Below are 23,486 nucleotides of genomic sequence, written 5' to 3' on the forward strand. Positions count from 1 at the left end.
AGTGCTATTAATATATTAAACAAAGCATTGGTGAAAGCCATTTGATCTTACTGGACAGGTTCCTTGAAAAAGGTAAGTTCTTTTCTGAGTCTGCTACTGTCAAACTTTCCAGTTGATGTGCCTATCCACTGTCTTCTTCTGCTGGCCTTTTACTCATAAAGTTTTTTTCACTTTTTCTCTCCCGGCATAAGCATTCTTGTTGTTTTCCAGTACATAATAGCTTGCGGCTTTACAGAAAGGTCATATCCTTGCCATATCTAAAATATTGCCATGCTAACATATACCCGTAAGATGCTGAGTCAAGATAGAAAAATGCACATATATTTCCAAGTGTACACCTTTCTTCAGAAAAAAAGTGTGTCAGCAAGCCCACAAAGAACATGACAGTTTATCAAACACTCATTCATTTCCTCTTAGTTTGTTCTTAAGAGATAAGGTCAGGAAGGGAGACAAGCTTAAGTAATTGTCAGTTTGGCTATTACAAGCAAGTAAGCTTTGTGGTCGTACACAGGTAGAAGAAGTCTACAGAGGATGCCTCTGATTAAGCTTCCTAGTATAAATGAATTTATAAATGAATTGAAGATATTATTTGTGGAAGAACGGATAGAGAATTAAAAATGTGAGAAATAGTTTTAAAATCTGTTAAGAGGGTTTAGACATCAGCTCATGTTTTATTTGAGTCACTTTATTGAGTTCAGAATCCAGAATCTATTAATAATAAAATCCAGATTTGCCCTTGAGCATTTCAAGGTTACAAGATGCCTAGTGTTCCTGTTAGAGAGCTATAAATTCAACATTGTCGCCTATGTTTGTCCTCACAGTAAATGGGATACATTATTTTAGAGTTTGCAGCTAGAGGTGAAGTTAAACTACCTACTTTGGGAAATTTCATAGTCTGGGGTCATTGGCCAAACTTGTGGTAAGAGGCAGAATTGTCATCATTAGGTCGTTGGCCTCTTAAATGAATATTTTTATGTACAAAGATAGAACAAAAGCGGTTGACTGGAGAGAGCCCATCAACATAACATTTGATATTTGAATTTCTTCAGCTTTGCCAGATTATCCGTGTGACCTTGGGTAAGTCAGTCTGTTACTATCATTGCCTTTGCCAAGTCGGAACAATGAAGGCTTGCTCACCTCCCAGGATTACTGAGGTGTTAAAATTATATAAATTTAAGGAAGTAGTATTGCTAAAAATTTAAATTCAAAGACCTCTAATAGTGAGGGTGAATAGAGAAGAAATATGGAGAAATGTCTTCTCTTGTTTAATAATTCTTTCAGTGTAGGAGCTCTTGCCTCTTTCTTTCTGCACACTGAGGGTTGGGTGGGGTGGCTATTTTTTTTTTAAATTACCAGGTGATACTAACACTTCCATCCACCTCCCGAGGACCCCATGGCCTTTTGCTGATTGGTTGTGTTGGAGCAACTGGGATTGTCTTCTGCTTCACGAATCTTTTCACTCTATCTGTCCCAGTAGGCCCACTATGTGGATAGTACCACATCTTACATATACGATGTTTTTTCTTATATGTATGTATCTGTGACAAAGTTTAATTTATAAATTAGGCATAGCAAGAGATTAACATCAATAACTAATAAGACTATACCACCATTTAAACAATATACTATAATAAAGATACACAAATGTGGTCTCGGTCTTTTTAAAAATAGCTTACTGTACTGCGTTCACCCTTCTTGCAATGACGTGAGGTGATAAAATGCCTGTGTGATGAGAGGAAGCGAGTGTGACGCACTGTGACGGCATTAGGCCACTCTTAACCTTCTGACAACGTCAGGAGGAGGACACCTGCCTCTGGACTGTGGCTGACTGCGGGACTGTGAGTGGCTGAAACCCTGAAAAGCAAAACTGCAGATAAGGGGTAAGGGGAGACTACTGTATATATCACTGAATAAAAAGGCAGCGGGGCTTTTAAGGGTGATGTAAATTCCAGGATTCCAAGCAAGTTTCAGAAACAAACAGGTTGTTTGGACTATGGGTGCCTCATTACTATCAAGTTGAATTTTGCAAGATCTATTGGTCTGCTTTCCCAGTGTCACTCATAAATATCTTCACGTGAAAAATAAGTGCCAAATGGCTATTGGGATCTCCCAGGACCCTCGAGCTGTTATTTTTTAGTGTTTCCTGACTGCCTCGCTCCCCCATTGGCTTTTATGCCAATGCACCTGCGTGCTTTGTTCTCCCCACCCGGTTTGCAATTCTTCATTTTCTTTCCATTGCTCAGAAAAGCATCCACAAGAGAAAGGAACCTTTTTTTTTTTTTTAAAGTAATAGCTTAGAGGCATTTAAACTTGGAACAGCTACTCTTCTTTTTTTATTAAGTGGTCATTTGTGTCAGAGATCCTATTTGTACGAAACATAAAAATGAAGGGACATCTGCTTAGGATTAGTGCCTTTTGGATTTCTGCACCTTCATTTTCAAGATGATGCGGTTTTATTGTTCCCTGTTAGGGAGCTACTTTTCAATTCTCAGGTGACCAGACAGATTCCAGAATGCAGTTTGGCGCATGAATAAAATGGGACACCGTGTTCATTTGCAATTTTATTTTTTAAAAATGAAATATTCAAAGTACTTTTTTTCTTTCAAATATCGACACGTAATGTTGAACTTTAAATATTTACAGCATGTTGTTGTGATGCTCTTGTAGAAAAATGCATGCTTCTGGCCTGAAAGCCAGAGCAAAATGCAAAAGACCATTTAACCGCAGCCAGAGAACATGAACCTGTACAGTATCCAGTCACTTTTCAGCACAGGAGTGAGAGCAGGAATACAAAATTGGAACCTATTGTTTCCTAGCAACATGGCTCAGGCCATTATAACACAATTTTCAGTATGATTAGAACCTCTAACTGTTGTTATATAGAAACTGAAAATCTTGGCATACACTGTAAACATCTTTACTGTTCATGAGAAAGTAAGCAGCTAAAAAGAATATTTTTCTGACGTAAAGGCTATACTTCTCTTTTCACCCTCTTTCTTACCGATGCTTTTGCCAGAAGAAGAGTAAAGATTTAGACATTGTCATGATTCATACAAGTAAAATATTTTTCAAGGACACAATCTGATATACTAACATTTATTTAAGAGGTTAAAGTCCACCACTAAATCTAAGGAAAGATTTTTAACTGCCAAACACATTTCCTTTGACAAATAATGTAAGATGACAACTGCCAAGACAAAATCCACAGCAAGTTGAACTAACTATTTTCAGTTACTGTTTAGGAAGTAATTTCTTCTTACACACAGTAGTAGGTTTGGTCCTTAATAGCTTTCACGTGAAGGACACACTGAAATAACAGTCACTATTTTGTGGTTGAATTCTTTTTTGTTGTTTGTTGTTTTCTGTTTTTTTTTTTGTTTTTTTTGTTTTGTTTTTGCTTTTTTGTGTTTTTTTGTGTTTTTTAATTTTTTTTAATGTTTTTTGTTTTTTGTTTTTTTGTTTTTCTTTTGCAGAATAAAGAACCTTACAGAAGGCTGTGGAAGAGCAGTCTGAGATCTGAAGTACTAGTCAGGTCAGCTATGTGTATGTGAGTTCCTCCAAGAAAACAAGAATTTTGCATCCAATCTGTAGCCTTCTGTCTTTCCACAAGCTAGAATACACTCCAGTCTCTGCCAAAGTGTCTTTCAATACTTGATTACTGTACTTTGGCTTCCATTACAATCGCCTTACAGGAATGTATCTTTATAAATGCAAAAACTTCACCCTGACTCTCTCAGGTGATATTACAGTGGGGCTTGGTCTGGTTAAAAATAGATTTTAAAAAAAGGAAAGAAAAGAAAGAGTAGGAATAACATGATAGAGTGCTTGAAACTGTGTTAACAGTTATGAAAAAGAAAAATCTTAGAAAAATTATCATTCGATTTTATACCTCTCTACGTAGTTAGCATGTGAATTCCAAATTATACATTGTCAAGTTTTTATACATTTGGCTATGTTTTATATATATTATATTATATATATATAGTCTATATATTATAGATCTCCTAGATAAATTGACAGCAAAGGACACGCTTATTTTATACAATATTTTGCTGGGTTAAAAATAAAACATACGCTTATTTATATGGTGAGTGTTTTGCTAGAAATTGGGATGAATTGGGCTTTATTTCCCTTTCCTTCAGGAGTCATGCTTCTAATCAATAATGATTATAATGACAACTAAAAAGAAATGGATTTCAATGTTAAGCTGCGAACTTTGCAGTTCATTTGGATCTCTAGACCGTAGTGCAAGAGAAAAACAAAACGAAACAAAACAAAACAGCACAAATAAAATGGGCCTAACTAGGAAAAAGAAACCACCACAGAGTATTCCCTGCCTCCAACCCAGAATGTTCTTCACGAGAGCCCCAACTAGGGTGCTCTCATTCGAACGTACTTGAATGGTGTCTGGCTGTGCCGGGTCAGCTGCCTGTGCTCTGGGTATGAGAAATTCAACTATTTCACTTTAAGATGCATTTACTTTCACCAGGAAATGCAAACGAATTGTTCTTTCATTAAGTTAGACTTCAGAATTACAAAACGATGAAGGCATACTTTGTACTCAGCTGAACGATGTACCCAGTATCTCCATGTTCTTATAAGAAATGCCAAAATGTTTCTCTTAGATTTACTGTTCATTGGTGCTAACCTTTTGGGGTTTTTTCTCTTTCCTCCCAAAAACTTTGGAAGTGGTAAAGAGAATAACAGTAGTTCAAGGCAGTATTAAAACCACAACTGTAAGTGATAAAAAGTGCATTTCCTGAATATAATACAAATATAACTTTAAGAAACTAAAGGCACAAACTAAATAAATATGTATTACAAACTAGAAATGCACAGTTCAAGGTAATTACTATTAAGTAAAAGCTTCAAATATTTGTTTCTAATGGATATTTAAAGCAGTTCGAAAATGATTCATCATCAGTGAATTGCAAAAAAGTATAATAATTGCTTAAAATATAAGCAAAATAGACTCTAATATTGACATCTTAGATTAGTGATAAAATACATCATCACATTTATGAATGCACTCTCTATATACAGTTCGCAAATTATTTTTCCATTGATTTAAAAGAACATCAGAGGTTCTAGGAACTTAAGGTCCATTTTTAGGCTGGTGTGGAGGTATTCAAATTTTCAACAAGTTTGTTCATAATTTTAGAATTCCGTCCTGAATAAATACTGTACCACTAACACAGACCTGATTCAGGAGTTGGGGGGAAAAACAAACAACACAGTAATATGATTGTAGTGTGTATCAGTAATCGCCTGAGCTGGTGTGCTTCCAATTAAAAAGAGAGAGGAGTTTATCATGAATCACCTCTCTCTGTCTTTCTCTCGGAATACATGTGTAATCCCAACGTGAAGTGTTTGAAAATGAAATAAATGTTTGAATCTACCCTTTCCTGCTGCGTGCAGGCGCTTGCCTTTCCCTCCTTCTGCTTGGTGGAGTAAGGAGTCAGACTCTTTAAAAACCTTAATGGGAGCCTGAATTCTGACGTTGCATATTTTCAGAGAAGACTGTCATCACAGAGCAAGGCAATGACCTCACACTGCATTTAGGTAGTAGCTGGAAAGAATCCAAACTGTAACATTCCATCATAAATTCTCCTTCAGACATAGCAAATGTGCAGACTCAGTGATGAAAGATGGTGAGGCTGGCTCAGGGGAATTTTCAACAGGCCGCATTGTGCTGTCATGTATTTTCATTTGTGGTAACTTACAATTACACAGCGTTTTTTACCAACTGTCTCTTTGTCACTGGGCACAAATCTCACAGCTCACCAAGGGGCTTCTTTTTACTCTAGGATTCATAACGATTGAGAAACTGCAGCTGATGTTACCACTAATCCTGGTCTTTTTCCAAAGTTTAACTGATCATGGAACAAAATAACCCTTCCTGGAAAATAGTTATTTTCCCAGGCAGGACAGATGATTAAATCAAAATAAATGGGTAGAGACAGAGAACTAAAATAACGGACCATATAAATTATTTTAGTAAAAAACAGTCTGCCTCTCTATAATGAGCTGAAATGTTTTAGATCGGAAAGGGTTCGCTTAATTAAATTTCTTGACTGTGGCTGGGAGATGTTCAATACAGAATTGTACATTTGAAGGATAAATCTAAGTGGGATGAGTCAATGTGGCGATGACTACTGTGATGTTTGGTTTGGTCTTCCCTTTGGTACTTTCCTTTTGTCTTACTACTAGGTCTGTTTTTATAAAGGTTTTGGCTCTTGTGAATTTCTGCACTAGTAGTGAACATATTTACTGGTATCCCAGGCATGTATGCCTGCTAAAGCCTCTTATTTTTTTCTAGCAGAATCATTTGTAGTAAATTACCTTTTGTGTGCACAAAACCATTGGATTAGTGTATCAATACAGAATGACTATTGTGAAACTCTAACCAAAACACACCCTATATATAAAGGAGAACTTCCTACCCAGGTCAATAAAAGCTATGCTTACGATTTGGTTAAAAAAAAAAAAAATGTAGTCAAAACGGGTTTTGTGGGAGAAGTTACACTGGCCAGCTGCCTTGGTATCATGTACACACAAGCAAATAGTGGCCTTTCAGTCTGGTTACCACACCCACAGGGAAGCGTGGTAGGCCGACCCCAGCCACCACACGCCAAAACACAGCACAAAAACATGGCATTTACTTTAACAAGCAAGGAGGAATAATCAGGGAGGAAGGGCAAATGGGTCCTGACTCTGGGAGATGGTGGCTGAGGACATTTTACACTTCTTTGTTAGTTTCCCGTAACAGATCTGGAAAATGTGAAAGGGCTGGCAGTCTTTCGAAATGCAAGGTTCAGAATACTGTTGCACCACATTTTCAAATAACCCACAAGTTCTGCCAACAGTTAAACGTGAAATTTCGTGTAACAATAGAGATAGAGAACCTTGGGTCCTTTATATTTGAACATATATGCATGGCTCCCCAGATTTAAAGTGGTGCTTTCTGAAAACTTTTTTTTAGCTGTTTTACTTGTGTTATTTTGAATACTGCCACACAAGAACTAAAAATCTCTGTCATTTCTTAAAGAGTTTAAACAAACAATATTAAAATACCATCTTCCGTCACATTGAAAGGCAGTTGGATATGTTTTTCCTCCATATTTACATATACAGAGTTCTGATCTAGAAAACCAATACAATAAACCATTTTATGTTTTAAAAACAGGCAGTCTTTGGTGACGCAAAGGCAGAGATTTCTTTTGTTACCTCCTGCCTATTTCGCTCTGTCTCATAAAGTGAATATTGTTGGCACTGTCAGAAAGTTCTAAATACTGCTCAACAGACAAAACAAAATACCCATCATAACCTTGTACCCTCCCGGTGCTCAAAAGCTGCTGCTTTTCCCCCTCTGTCCATGCTCGAATACCCTCCTCCCCTTCTTGCAGCCTCCTCTGTTCCTTAGTCCAGGCCTGGGCCACAGCGCGCTGTCTGGCAATCTCCAACACGTGATTCTTTTCCTCTTCGACAGTTGTCCCATACCGGATGTTAAAGCACAGAGCCCCGTGCTGGAGCTGGATATCCGCAAACCGTCTAGTCCTCCCATTCAACACGGAAGTCATCTGGGACACAGTGACATTGACACCATTCTCTAGAATCCGCCTCCCCCCAGTGTTACCGATGAGCACCAGGTCTTCCTCCAGAGACCCAAGCTTAATGAAGTAGTGAGTGTCCCTCCCCTCTATGGTAAAATGTAGGTTTTCCAGGTAATGAGCATTATTGAGAATGGCAGCAAGCCGCCTGCTATCTTCATTGGCTACTCCTATAATATCCGCTGTTACTATGCCATCCTTGATGGCGAATTTTATACCTTTTCCAAAAACAGAAGGAACAGCAGCAAACCTTGGTTGCTTCCCTCCTTCAAGGCACCGTCCATCATTGTATCGGGGAGTCATAGGAAGTTGGTCCAAGGAAATGAAATTCCTGAGCTGTTTCTGGAGCTCACACTGAATACCTAGAATAGTCTAGGAAAGAAGAAAGCACAGTTCAAATGCTTGGTCATTGTGAAGAGCACCTTCTTGCTTTATTGTGCCGGTGAGTGATGTCACAATAAGCCAAAATCGGAATCTCTTCACCAGAGATTTGGCAAAGACAAGACTAACAGGTTACTTGGTCACCTGGCATATACTTCTTGAGGTCTTGATGAGTTAAACATAAGGAAGTATGCTCAAACTTGGTATCACAGAATCTCAGAACTAGAAGTCACTTCAAGTTAAGTGGGTGCAGCTCTCCCCAAAAAAAGACATTTCAACTTCACCAGTTTAACTAATACCGACTAGCTGTTTGTTACTGTATGTGGTGTGATACATTAATCACAGTGAGGAGTAGAGACGGCTTATGGCATTATTCTTGCTTTTAAACAGATTATGACCTTCTAAATAACCACAGCAAATCAGCAAGAAATTCACTAATCTTCTTAAGTGGACTTAAAAAAAACCCCCTTTTTATTATGGGAATTTTCAAACATACTAGGAAATAAAGAGAATAATGAACCACCAAGTATCCACAACAAAGCTTCAGCAATTTCAAAATTTTGATTCATTTTTTAAAAGGACTTTTAATTATAAAAAGGACTATTAATTACTTTTTAATTGCAAAATTACTTTTTCATATTATATGTATTTACAAAACAGAATAAGCCTACAGTACCTATTTAGATTTGTTTTTCCCTTATAATTTTTTTTTTAAATTTTTATTTATTGATTTGACAGAGAGAGATCACAGGTGGACAGAGAGGCAGGCAGAGAGAAGGGAGGAAGCAGGCTCCCTGCTGAGCAAAGAGCCTGATGCGGGGCTCGATTCCAGGACCCTGAGATCATGACCTGAGCTGAAGGCAGAGGCTTAAACCACTGAGCCACTCAGGCGCCCCTCCCTTATAATTTTTTAAAAAGATTTTATTTATTTGAGAGAGAGAGAGAGCATGAGTGGGGGTAGGGGGGCCAGGGGCAGAGGGTGAGGGAGAAGCGGACTCCCTGCTGAGCAAGGGGACCCGACGGGACCCCAGGACCCCAGGATCATGACCTGAGCTGAAGGCAGATGTTTAACCAGCTAAGCCATCCAGGCGCCCCTAATTTACATTTCAAGCCCTCCCATCCAAACATCAGTTTTATTTTGCTGAAGTAATTTTTCTTTCCTGCAAAGAGACACTCCTGCATTTCTTTCAACTGAAAGAAACAGTTACCTCTTGTTTTCATTTGTACCTCATATTCTTGATGAAATTATCTGCCGAACTGTGAATAGTTTTGTATTCTTATTTTCCCAGAGACTTTATCCCTATAGTATTTATTATTTTTACTTCATTGCTCTTACATACTTTTTCTTTGTCAGAATAATTTAATTCTGTTCTACCCATGCTTTTAATGCGCTACTCCCTAAATTATTTCACTGTTGGAAATCTGAAGCTTTTATGTCTGTCAGTGAACAGTTTCCTCTATACAGAATCCAAAATTGCCCTTGGTAGGCTGATCCAGAATTTTGTTAAAAGTTTATTTTCTCCTGTTTGTCTACCACAGCAGGTCATTAAATCCCATGTTAGTCTTGTCTTTTCTAAAAGCTCCAACTCCCTGATCTTTCCTCATGGAAGCTTTTTTCTACCTCCTCATTAATTGTAGACATTTCAGTGAATATTCAAGACAACTCAAAAATAAGTAAGGAAGTATTTGTTAATGCCATATCATGGTATTGGATGCCCTTCTGTTTTTTTGGATAAACAGAGATGGTAAAATTTTTACAGACCTTTCCAGGATCCCACTCTTGAGTTTTTGTCTGAAGCTGTAGCAGCTCATAAGTTAATTCCAGATTTTCTAATTCTGGTTTGGGAAATCCAGGTAGAACATTGTGTAACTGGAAACCAAACAGCTCCAACCAACTTCCAATGTCTGTGAGGCACAAAATATAAAAGAAAAAAAATGACGAAGCCCATATTTTACAACCTTTGTAGAAAGCCTGCCTTTTAAATGTTCAGCCAATGGAAAGTTAGGGATAAAATTCCCCCTTCTCTCACCAGCTCTAAAATGGGAAGCCTTTTGATTCATGGGTAATCACAGAGCTAGGTTCAGCTTACAATACTGAAACTCTTAATATGGTAATGGTACTGAGGCCACACAGACCACAATGTTAGATTTATCTGATGGAACATAATCCTGAATTTTTCCTGTATGAAATTATTCAGATATGCTTTTTTAAAAAAATGATTCTATTTATTTATTTATTTATTTATTTATTTATTTGAGAGAGAGTGAGCACAAGCAGGGGGAGAGGGAGAGGAAGAAGGGGGAAGCAGACTCTCTGCTGAGCCAAGAGGCCAACACAGGCTCATTCCAAGGACCCTGAGGTCATGACTTGAGCTGAAGGTAGACGCTTAACCAACTGAGCCACCCAGGTGCCCCTCATATAAGTTTTAAGAGTAAAATCTACAAACAGAAAACTTAAAAAGAAAGAATAGTTGTCCTGGGATGCAAAAGCATCATGTTTTATGCCACTTGCATAGTTGCGCTCACTCTAGAAGATTAAGGAAGAGAGTGACTGCACAATAACTTGTGCACTAGCTGGTGGGAAGAGGAAGTATATTTACGGAGGCACTGAGATCATGTAATAAACACCATGGAGTTATTTCAAGTTTGGTGTAAAGTTCTATACCTGTGGTATACTTGGCAACATCTTGAATTTTGCCAACTGGGTAGTTATTTTCAAAGGAGTAGAGGTTGAATGGTTTAGGAAGGAGGTTCAACTGTTTCCATATGTGATGATTAGGCGTTGTCCACCTGCCAGCAACAACATCATAATCTCTTTGCCCCAGGTGCACTAATTTAGTGAGCAAATCATAGAGTCCTCCATGAAAACCAATGATGACCTGAAAGTCAGGGTAAGTGTCATGATAGATATCTCCATAAGGTGTGTACAATATCTCTTTTATCACCTGACCTCGACTGCTGAACACAGCCAGTGGGGTGCCTGTATTATCACAAGCTACATAATATTCTTCACCACTGCTTAGTTCCATGGCAATAAGGTGACCTTGGAGATCATAATACAGGGATGTAATCTCTGAGCTCGTGTGGTTGTACAAATGAGTAACTCTTATGGGGTTGGCAAGGTCTGCATAAAAGAACTGAAGGTGCTGCCCTAGGCTGGACTTACTGGCGACACGTCGCCCAAGCCCATCATAGTAATACTGCACAGTCCAGCCAGAAGCCTTATTGTAGGCTTTCTGCAGCAGACCATTAGAATTATATTCAAATATGTCATTTCCCCTCTGCCTCAGAAAGCCATCTTCATCCATTTTATACTGAATTTCTCCTAGTCTGGTGATGCGGTCTCGGAGGTCATATCGGAGAGGAGTAAGACGAGCACTATTCCCATGGCTTAAGAGGTTGATGTTTCCATTCAGATCATAACTATAACGCCACTGGGTTTTGTCATTTACAGAAACAGTTTGAAGTTGCCCATCAGCATCATATTCATAGAAGTATCTTGTTATGTTGGCATCTACTCCCACTCTTATATCACATATTACCATACGCCCCATATTATCATATTGAATAGTCATCCAGTAGGCAATGGCCTTTAGGATTTCATATTGGACTTCAATAACTTGTCCGTTGGCACTGAAGATCTTAGTGTGCTTCATCACTGTAGTAGTTATGACCTGATTTAAATCATAATTAATGACACTGAATTTTCCAAACTGCTCTGTTCTACCGGAAACATCAACATATCGGTACAGATCTATGGGCAAAGGGGTTTCATTGATCACAGCTTGCATGCTGGTGACTCGGAAGTTGTTGTAGCTGTAGTCAAACCGAGCATTCACCAGCCCTTCTTCGCTGAATCTGAAGATCTGGCGTCCAATAAGGGGTCCTGAGGGATCAAAATAAAAGCAGTGAGAACAGAGCTAGATGCATAATATTGAGCAATCAAAAAGATCTAGTGCCAGTGCCTTTAGTAGTGATACTTCTACATTCAAAATAACATAATTAGAGATCGACTTCTGATACCTCATGCCTGGGCAGATCATCTCATAGATATATACTCTCATAGTTGTGGCCATTAAGTATGAAAAAAGTACCGTATGCTATAGTTATAGAATAATTTAATTATAGGAACTATATAATTAACAGCCCATCCAGTGCCTTGGGGTGAGGAAACTGATACTAGCAACATGTTTTCTTGTTATAATCACCGAAGAAAGTACTTTCAATTCATTTAACCTGTGCTACAAAGTCCTGACTTTGAACATATTTTGCCATCCTCTGAGGCTTAGGGAGGTTACATGGGGCTTGAGATCGTTTCAGGGAGGATCAACTCTTGCAGCTGCATCTCTGGGAAGATCTGGTAGTGAGTTAGGAAGGAGCACACGGTTGGATGAGGTTCTTAGATCTCAACTTTTCTGAGAACTGAGACAGAGACAGAGAAACGCCTGGTGGGATTTAAGGAATCGGCTTTCATTCGATCTGTAATAGGTTTTCAATTTTCAACGGAAGATAATTTAACAACCAGAGTGAACATTTATGGGATTGGTCAGTGCTTCTATGTCACACTGTGGCCAGCAAAAATGTCATAAGAAAATACTGACCCATTGCCACCCTTTCACAACAAACCTGTTTGCCTATATCTGATTGTGCAAATGAAGCCATCGTGCATCAGGTGTATTGTCTTAATGACTCCAGAAGACTCTTCATATGTTAATGTGACCTGAGTGGTATCATAGAGAATCTCAGACAGCCTTGCTTGCTTGGTGTATTTGTATAAAACTCTGCGCCCTGTTCCCAGATGCAGGGTCTGTAGCAGTCGGCCATCTCGACTATAGTCTTGGATAAAAGAGGTGCTACTGTCTGGCGGGGTGTAGATGTTTCGGTAGTAGCCCACTGAAAGCATGGTTTGCAGGCTGTGGCGGACCATACTCGGCATCGTGACTGAGAGCAGACAATCCGACTGGTCGTACTCAAAGATGTAGCGCCGCTGGCTGTGTAACAGAAGCATCACAGACTGAAACGAGACAAAGGCAAAGTGGCTTAACACGTACCACTGAAGCTGAGGCGATTAAAGGAGATTAAAGAAACACATTCATCCACTCAGCACAGATTTATCGAGCACTTGCTATGTGCCAGGCACTGAGGTGGACCCTAGTAGATACAGTAGTGGGCAGTCATGAGGTCTATCCTCATAGAGCTCACAGTGTAATGGAGGAGAAAGACAAGCAACCAAGCAATTTTGTATATAAAATAATATAATTATTCCTTTGCAATTCACGTTTTATTTTTTGAGTATAGTTGACATTTTTTCTTAAGATTTTATCCATTTATTTGAGAGAGAGAGAGCACGAGAAGGGGGAGGGTCAGAGGAAGAAGCAGACTCCCCGCCGAGCAGGGAGCCCCATGCGGGGCTCAATCCTGGGACTCCAAGACCACAACCCGAGTCTAAGGCAGTCGCCCAACCAATTGAGCCACCCAAGCGCCCTGAGTACAGTTAACATTTTTGAAAAAGATTTTATTTTTAAGTAATCTCCACACCTAATGTGGGGCTCGAATTTATAACCCCAAGATCGAGAGTCTCACATTCTATCAACAGAGCTGGCCAGGAGGCCCTGTAGTTGACATTAAAAAAAATTGAGTATAGTTGACGAGCAATTCATGTTTAGAACTGCATTAGGGGACCATGCCATTAAAAAGTGAAGAATTCTTTGGATATGCAACCCCTTTCCTCCCAACTGATCTGTATTTCAGAAATAGTTATTTGTTGAGGTTAAATGCCTCGTGTGTGATTAGGTATTTCACTGATACTGGTTTACCTTATTTAACTTTAAATACAACCATAAAAGGAGCACTATTTTACAGAGAACTTAATCCTATTTCTAATTGAAAAGCATTTAGATCTCATCTTTTAATAAAAATTAAAAATGTTCACCCTAAAGACTCTGATATAACTCTCTAAAAAAGCTTTACCCCTCCCTTCTTGAGAATTACCTTATCAAGCAAAGGCATTCATTTGAGCTTTATTTTCTGAAGTTTGCATTATGAAAACAATAGGTACCTTTTCATTTTCTAAACATAAATTACATAAATATTTATGACTATAAATTATAGAAGCATATATAATGTACACTTCCCTCTTCTAAATATGAAATTATATTCTAGTTTTAAATCTATTTCTTGGAACTGCATATCCTCCCTGCCTTCTGAGAATTATTGATTTTGAATCACATGTCAGTACTGTGAAGTCAAAGTCCACAGTTATTCACTCGTTTGTTCCTGCTTTCTGTTTTTTCCCACCAAGTACTCTGTCTTGAGGGTACAAAGCTGCGTGCCACAAGCCTGTCACCTCATCACCTGGGGACAACCTGCAGCTCTGAAAACGCCCCGATGACCAGAAGCAGGAGACTTGGCACGAGGACATGAAGGGAGAGCCACCTCCTTGACCAAGGCGGAACCAACAGAACCCGGAGGGAGCTGGTGAAAAATGCCTTTGCATTAGCTCTCTGCTCAAAGTCAGACTTCTCAGCTCCTTTCCAGTCTCTTCTGTCAGTTTGCCATGAACAAATGACATCTGTCACCTGTGATGCGGGCCAGGGACAATCACCATATGGCTCCCACACATTATCTAGTACCAGCCTCCCGGGCCATGCCTTTTCCAGTCGCTGTGCGTGCCTTGCCAAACATTTATAGCACACTGCCATTGTGTTCTCTCCCCTGTCTCATCCATCGCTCAGCAGTGAACCGCTGCCGGACCCTGTCCTAGGTGCTGCTCACGCTGTGCTGTCTCAAAAGCTCCCTGCCCTGTTTTAAAGCTTTCTGCCAATGGCAGGCATGTGGATGACGTGATTAGAAATCTCGTGAATGTAACTGTTGTGTTGCCAGAATGCCATTTAGCTCTCACTTGGCTGCTTTTTCACTTTGGGTGGGCATTATTATCAGTTTGTTCGAAAACAATGCTTATGGGTCCATCCAGAGCTCACCGTGCGGCTACAGCAGGAAAAAAAGGGCATTTCTTCTGAGTCTAAACAATAGAGCTGGAGACTTTGTATTTTTTTCATGCGTTGTGAGATCGTGAAAGACATCATTGTAAAGAAGAAAAAAAGAGCAAGCGTGTATATTCATTTGAACAAGAATAGAAATGAGCGATGGTAGAAATTTGAGAAGTTAAAGCACCCGAATAACCACCAGATGGCAGTGTGGGGCCACCTGGAAGCTCGAGGCAACCTGCATTGTATCCCTTAGGCAGCCTTTGAAAATTTCAGCCCCTAAGAGGCAATTTTGTGTAAATGTATCAGACAAAACATCTTATTAAATGATTATAAAATATCTTTAAATGCATTTTAAAAATGAAGTCCTTAGGAACGATTTTAGGAAACCGGAAGATTTACATTTACCGTAATACAAAATTTTAGCTCCACAAGTCTTCAAAATATAATTAACTCAGAGAAGTCTCATAAATCAAGATAGAGAATTAATGACCACATAGAGAAAGTTTAAGAAACAATAATTGATTTTTTTTAATAGAGAAGAGATCATTTAAGCAACCACAGCTATTACCCAAATAATTATTTTTCTCCTAATGGCTGCAGACCATTGTGCATGAAAATGATACACATAACTTGCACTGCTCTAGAGGAAGTCACACGATCTCTACAAAATTTCTGTACATTAAGGTGAAATATTTGCTGTTGCTTTTAAATATATCATGGTATAGGGGTGGCAAGCAAATTTACAGGGGTATTTTGAGGCATAAAATGAGGTATACATTTTCAAGCTTGAGAATTCTTACTTTGAAATACACTACAAAAGCCAGTCTCTGTCTTTGCTCTGCCCCAGACATAGTGAAAGAATGTGCCAGCAAAGACGAAAAGAGCACAGGAAGACACAGAACCTCACCACCTCACTGCAAAAGTTACGTGTACATTGGATTTTGGTAAATTCAGCATTCCTTCCCTATTTTCTAGAATCACAATGTCAAAATGTCTTAATTTTCTTCTTTTTTCTTTCCTTCATTTCCCTTCCTCCTTTCCTTCCTTCTGTTCTTTCTTATTTTAATTTTCCTTTAAGTAACAGTAAATAAGTAGCATTTGTTAGCAACTGGAAAATAAATGCTATAATGCATTACGTAAATGGAAAAAACTAACTTATTTTATGATTAGATGTTCTGGGTGCTTTATATTCAGTTATTTCATTTAATCATCATAACTATTCAGTGGATTAGTTATTATTACTGGTAATTATAACGTTAATAAAATCAATCTCATGATGGGGCGCCTGGATGGCTCAGTGGGTTAAAGCCTCTGCCTTCTGCTCTGGTCGTGGTCCTGGGGTGGAGCCCCACATCAGGCTCTCTGCTCAGCAGGGAGGCTGTTTCCCCCTCTCTCTGCCTGCCTCTCTGCCTACTTGAGATCTCTGTCTGTCAAATAAATAAATAAAATCTTTAAAAAAGTCAATCTCATGATAAATGATTTTTGGAAAGTAAAGAACCATTCCATAGTTGTTTATTTTGCAGGTTCTGAATTTTGCATAATATGATTGTTTAAGTCAAGGGCTATCCATTTTTTTTTAAAGATTTTATTTATTTATTTGACAGAGAGAAATCACAAGTAGACAGAGAGGCAAGCAGAGAGAGAGAGAGGGAAGCAGGCTCCCTGCTGAGCAGAGAGCCCGATGCGGGACTCGATCCCAGGACCCTGAGATCATGACCTGAGCCGAAGGCAGCGGCTTAACCCATTGAGCCACCCAGGCGCCCCATTTTTTTTTTTTTAAATGTAGGCTCCACACCCACCCAGCAACCAGCCCAACGCGGAGCTTGAACTCCTCACCCTGATCTGAGATCAAGATTTGGACGCTTAACTGACTGAGCCACCCAGGAGCCCTGGGGCTACCTTTTAATTAGAGAACAAATTAAATGTGAACTCAAGAAAGGGACAAAAGTCAACTAAAAGGTGCAAGTGATTCAGTTTGTCTCACTGGCCAGTAAAGTATTCTTTGGAAGGCACTAGAGCTTCTCTTGATAGATGATACATAGTCACGTCTTATTTCTGTCCACTGCAGACACCGGCAGTCTCACAGTTTTCTTTGTTTTTAAAGAGATTGCCAACTCGGTTTCTGGAGCAAAGCGAACTTACGTGGAGTTTCCTTCACATGATTCTTTGCTCAGGAAAGTTTGTTGAAATAGTTAATTCAGAAAAGAGAAAAAATAAAATAATTTCTTCGTCGGTGTCAAAGAGGCTGTATGAAGAGCTAAAACGTAAGTTTTTAATAGGCTCTTTTGCTATTGTATGGGCAACCTAAAGGTAAAGTCTTAGAGACTCAGATGCTACTGTCTACAGTCAGTCATAGAGAGCTCAGTGGCCAAACCATGGTGCTAATGAAGTTAGGAGTTCAAACCCATGCACATTCCTAGGGAGTGTTGGCTACTGCACTAGGCACCACGTATGACCTGTGGAAGGGTTAGTGCAAACCCATCCTCATTCTTTGAAAAACAAATCAGCCTATCATCTAATAATCAGTGGTGTCTTTTTAAAAAATTTTTTTATTTTTTTATTTTTATTTTTATTTTTTTATATGAAGGTCATTGTTACATGCATTACCCCTGTAAGTATGCCACCAAATATTTGGATTCAGGGAACTTTGTGCCAGGTTTAGTACTTTGTGGACATGAGCCATAGGATTTTTGCAGATCATTCTTATTACCAAAATTCAAGAGGAAAGACCCACTCTATAAGATTCAGATGTTCCCAGTGTAGAGTATAGATTAAAAATTTGACCTATTTCTTCGGCAGACAAGGGGTGGATAGAACAGAGAACTCTCTTCTTTACCCTGGTTCCCAAGTGAAATTCTGCTTTATCTCCTTGGCATTTCCAACTTGGCAAGTTCCCTAGCAACTGCCTCTGGGAAGTTGTATTATAGTTTTATAATGACATACAACCACTGGCACACTCCCCCCGCGCCCTCCCCCCAAAAAAAAAAAACTTTGGGGAGTGTGTCAAAAAGGCCTGACATTATTGGGTACAAATAGTGAAATTCTGTCATGGGAGTTATAAGCTCCTATGACCTCTGTAAGAACTTCTAGGGGTTAACGTGCACTGATTACCCTTGAATCCTCAAGGGAAAGCGTTTTTTCAGTTTTCCCAGGAATTAATTCAGGACTGGTGAATTCAGTTGAATGGACAGATTTGGGAAATAAGAGTTGCCATCTGAGGACTTCAGAAATTGAGATGGTAGATGGAAATCATTCTCTCTTATTGTTCTCTGCTACTGATTTTGCCCTGTGGGGGCTGTTTGATAAATGGTTCCAGGGATGGGGTTAAAATCCTTGTCTATTTCCACCAGACGGGAGCCCACAGGCTCCCATTACGGGTGCTGTTGGAGACTCACTGCACACACAAAGGACTATTACCAATGAAGCCCCACTGCCATCATTTGCTGGGACTGATTACTTGTGAAGATTAGTCCTCAAATGTATACTTACTAAAACTTCACTGATTATCCCAACAAAATTAGAATTTCGTATCCTCTAAGAGGCTCTTCTCCAGACCTGAGATACATTAACACACAATTTTATAATTTTGTACCTATTTTACCTCAGTATGAGCTTTCATAATAATAAGGATACCTTTTCAAGAGCATGAACAAATACGCTCAAATGAGGAGAAAGCTAAGCCATTATCCTGGCTTCAGTTTGCAAGAGTACCTGGCGGAGTGTGGGGTTGGGGGACGTTTTTAACAGAAAAGCTGCTTATCCTTATAGGTACATTTTGTTGTTGTTTTTACTTCTACAGAGCAGAACAGCCAGAATAGACTCCTGTAGGTCTCTTCATCATGATTGGTAATTGAGGGCCATTTTCAGTGTTCTTATTCAGAAACTCAAAACTAGTTTATTTTCCCAACATACTTACCTTTTCTAAGTAGGTATAGCTCCAGATTTTGCCATCAGCCCAAGTTCTCGAAATTATTTTTCCACTCTGGTCATATTCCATTTTTTCATTCCACGTCCCTCTCTGAATAAACGTCACCAATCCCGAAGGTGAATATGTGATGTTCACTTCATTATATCTGCTTACAGGAGACCACAGAATAGGTCGTCCAGTCTGGTCATAAAGAATTCGAAGGGTGAATTTCCGGTGGTCATCGTAGATCTTTCCCGTGCGAGTTATATGATCAAAATCTATGGAGAGCAGGTTTCGGTTATGGGCCTACAAAACAGATACGAGACACATTTTTAGCGCTGTTTTGTTTCCTCGCATCAAGTGCATTCACAATCCTGAAGTCCGCCACTTAAATCCACCTGGAGCTAAAGACAAAAGAAGATGTTGGGGGTGGGGAAGGGCAGGTTTTTCAGGCAGAGCACAGTGAAGCAGGTATGCTTTTATGCAGATTTAGGTCCTCGCCTTTTCCACTGATAAAGAGTTTCCAGAGACTAAGAGCCAGGAATCCTCCCTTTTCTGGTACAGAGAGGAAGACACCCTTGCAAGTGGAGCTTTCCCTTGCAAACATAGACGTCTCTTACACAAGGGTAAACTTTTACTCAGTTTTCAGAGCTTCTGTTTGTTTGCTGTTTCTTAAAATCAGTCCAAGGGTGCCTGTGTGGCTCAGTCGGCTAAGAGGCTCACTTTGGGCTTTGACTCAGGTCATGATCTTGCGATCATAATCTAGAGCAGGTGGGATCAAGCTCCTAGTGGAGCTCCAGGCCCTGAGCGTAGAGCTTGGCTGTTCTCTCTCCACCTCTGCCCCACCACCCTGGAACTGCGCATGCACACAAATGTGCACTCACTCTAAGGGGGGAAAAAAATCATCCTAAAATAATTTTTATGCCCAAAAGGCATATTTTAGGTGTTCTCCTTCAAACAAAAAACCAGAGACTTTGAAATGGGTCAACAGCAGTAACCTGGGAGTCAGGAGCCGTTTCATTAGCTGCTTGTCTGTGCACCCGTCATTTCTTTTATGCGGGGCTTAGTTTTCTTAACTGTGAAATGGGAGTGATATTATCACTTCATACCACAGAGTTGTGCTAAGAATTAAGTAAGATTACATATACAGGAACCTGGTGAAATGTAAAAATAATACTGGTAATTGTTATTTTAAAAATACGATGATTACTTTTCTCATTTGGGTTAGGCTTTTCAGTGGGTCCATGTGTCAGATTCCAAGGTGATTATAGTTTGGGGTACTAGATCTATATCTGTAGAAATTGTCAACAGGATCCAGAACAGAATGTTAAATATTTGGCTAATGAGGAAGGGAGAAAAAAATCAACATTAGGCGTTGACTACATTCATCATAGTTGAACTAAACTGATTCACTCGATACTCAGCTAAACTTTATGATCATTTTATTTCTGTGGTCAAGGATCCTTTTAATTTTTTAAAAAAGATTTATTTATTTATTTATTTGACAGACAGAGATCACAAGTAGGCAGAGAGGCAGGCAGAGAGAGAGAGAAGGAAACAGGCTCTCTGCGGAGCAGAGAGCCCGATGTGGGGCTTGATCCCAGGACCATGGGATCATGACCCAAGCCAAAGGCAGAGGCTTTAACCCACTGAGCCACCCAGGCACCCCTCAAGGATCCTTTTAAATATCTTAAAGCTACATACTGTGTCCCCAGAAAAATGCACATAAACACATACACGTACACTATAAATAAAACCTCCAGGGGGCTCTGAAACCCAATCATGAAACCTCTAGGGGTCTCAAGAGTTCAATTTTAAAATCTTGGTACAAAAACAGCTTTTTAAAAATTTTTTATTGAAAAATTTTTATTTTTTTAAACTGAGATAAAATTGACATACAACATTATATTAGTTTCAGGTGTACAGCACAAAGATTCAATATCTGTATATATTGTGAAATGATCACCACAGTAAGTCTCGTTAACATCCATCAGCACACATGTTACAATTTGTTTTCTTGTGATGAGAACTTTTAACTTGTGATGAGAACTACTTTCTCAGTGGCACCTGGGTGGCTCAGTTGGTTAAGTGTTTGCCTTCAGCTCAGGTCGTGATCCCGGAGTCCCATGGCTGGCTCCCTGCACAGCGGGGAGTCTGCTTCTCCCTCTGCCCTTCATCCTTCTAATACTCTCTCTCTCAAATAAATAAATAAAATCTTAAAAAAATACCTACTCTCTCAGTAACTTTCAAAAATATGATATAGCATTATTAACTATAGTCACCATGCTGCCCATTATATCCCCAGGGCTTCTGAATAATCTTTTTTTTTTTTTTTAAGATTTCATTTATTTACTTGCCAGAGAGTAGGAGGGAGAGAGTACAAGCAGGGGGAGCAGCAGGCAGAGGGGGAACCAGGCTCCCTGCTGAGCAAGGAGCCCAACATGGGACTCCATCCCAGCACCCTGGGATCATGACCTGAGCTGAAGGCATTAACCGACCAAGCTACCCGGGTGTCCCCCCCAGGACTTCTTTATTTCATAACTGAAAGTTTACACTTTTGACCACCATCACCTATTTCCCTCATTGCCCCCCACCCCCCGCCCCACAAACACCAACCTGTTCTCTGTACCTGAGTTGTTTTTTTTTTTTTTTAAATGATTCCACATATAAGATCCAGACAGAATTTTTTATCTTAGTAGCCAGATAACTGTGAACGGGAGCAGGATATGCCACTCATAACATGCCACTTTGGCGTGTGTATTATTGTGAGCTGAGGTCAGTCAAGACCCAAAAATCTTTCACGTCTTCCTTAACCATCTGAAAGCATTTAGATAGGGGGCCTGGGTCAGGAAGAGCGCTATTACCTGAGATTTCTTTGTACCTGAATGACCTATCTGTATGGCAGAACAAACATCTAATTACCAAACATCTGCTCTTATTCTTGTCCTGTGAAGTACCCTCCTCCCCTTTGAAGCCCCAGGCCCCTCTCCCATGCCTTAGTTCAGGATGGTATAAGGAGCCTCAAACTGCCTTGACTGTCTTTGAACCTCTCGTGTTTTTGTGGAGCCTTCATAAGTACAAAATTAAATTTGTTTTTCTCTCACGAATCTGTCTCACATAAATTTTATTAGACCAACCAAAGAGCCTAGAAAGGAAGATGGGAAAAGTTTTCCACTCCTACAACTGTAAAGCCCGCATTCTTATTTCAAAGTCCAGTCTTCCCTTGCTCACTGTGGTTTTCAAAATAGTTTCTTCAAACACCACTCTCCAGCACAAGAGTGATGTTTTCTCATCGCAGGAAAATTGGAAAATAAAGGAATATAAAAAGAAATAATTACCTGGAATCTCACTCTCCAATGTTAATCACTGTTAATACTTGGCCGCGTTCCATTCATCCCTCTTTTTTTTTTTTAAATATTTTTATTTATTTATTTGACAGAGAGAAATCACAAGTAGGCAGAGAGGCAGGCAGAGAGAGAGAGAGGAGGAAGCAGACTCCCTGCTGAGCAGAGAGCCCGATACGGGACTCGATCCCAGGACCCTGAGATCATGACCTGAGCCGAAGGCAGCGGCTTAACCCACTGAGCCGCCCAGGCACCCCATTCATCCCTCTTTTATGCACAATCTGTTCATACATTCCAAAAATACGAGGATTGTACTTAAAACCTCTATGTCCTCCTGTTAAGCTAACGTTTTATCTCAAACATTCCTTGTATTATTAAATATGCTTAAAATGTGGATTTTCATGGTTGCCTAGTATCTTCTTACATGATAATTATTTATTCTTTCTCCTATTGTTGGAATTTAGAGTTTTTAGTTTCCATTTTTTTTTCATATTTCATATTTTGTTGAACATATTTGTAAATAAATATTTCCTTAATAGAGAACTCAAGAAGTGAAATTACTGGGTGAAGTGATAAGAACATATCAAAGGCCCCTGATTCAACATGAGTCATTAGTTTATAGTGCACAAAGCTTCTACAAATTTATACTCCCCTTAACTAGTGCGTGGAGGGGAAATCCATCTAATTCCTTCTTTAACAGCATCAGGTAAGTATTAGCATTGTTAGTAAACTTTTCTCAATAGGAGAGTGGGAAATTACCACAGTAGTGTGGTTTAAATTTGCATTTGTTTGATAACTAGTGAGGTTGAACCTTTTTTTTTTTTTTTTTTGTAATGCAGTGTTTTTTTTTTTTTTAAAGATTTTATTTATTTGACAGAGAGAGATCGCAATAGGCAGTGAGGCAGGCAGAGAGGGAGAAGCAGGCTCCCCGCTGAGCAGAGAGTCCGATGCTGGGCTGGATCCCAGGAGCCCGAAATCATGACCCGAGTCAAAGGCAGAGGCTTAACCCACTGAACCACCCAGAAACTTGAGGTTGAACCTTTTTTAATGTCTATTGGTGACGTGTATGTCTCCTATGAATTGTCTGCTCATGAGGTTTTTCTTCATTTTTTTCTACGGGGTATGGCACTTTCCTTTAAAAAAAAAATCTCTTTTGGCTCAGTTTCTTCACCAGCTAGCTAATAATATTTGCCCTTAATTTTGAGCTTCTGCAAAAAAAAAAAAAATGATGTATCAAATGTTCCACACCACGAAT

General features: G+C 39.4%; 1 protein-coding gene across 7 annotated transcripts in view; it reads right to left on the bottom strand.

Moving 5' to 3' along the window:
* Positions 1-3,434: 3,434 nt before the first annotated feature.
* TENM1 (teneurin transmembrane protein 1) overlaps positions 3,435-23,486 on the bottom strand; it is a 794,330-nt gene continuing 774,278 nt past the window's right edge. For all 7 annotated transcript variants that reach the window (XM_032329990.1, XM_032329993.1, XM_032329991.1 and 4 more), the window contains 5 exons: positions 18,897-19,193; positions 12,618-13,005; positions 10,657-11,877; positions 9,754-9,896; positions 3,435-7,982 (listed from right to left, as the gene is read on the bottom strand). In XM_032329990.1, the coding sequence (XP_032185881.1) occupies positions 7,224-7,982; positions 9,754-9,896; positions 10,657-11,877; positions 12,618-13,005; positions 18,897-19,193 (2,808 nt within the window). In that variant the 3' untranslated portion in view covers positions 3,435-7,223. The remainder of the gene's footprint in view (positions 7,983-9,753; positions 9,897-10,656; positions 11,878-12,617; positions 13,006-18,896; positions 19,194-23,486) is intronic.

This window comes from Mustela erminea, chromosome X, assembly GCF_009829155.1.
Source record: "Mustela erminea isolate mMusErm1 chromosome X, mMusErm1.Pri, whole genome shotgun sequence".
Lineage (NCBI taxonomy): Eukaryota > Metazoa > Chordata > Mammalia > Carnivora > Mustelidae > Mustela > Mustela erminea.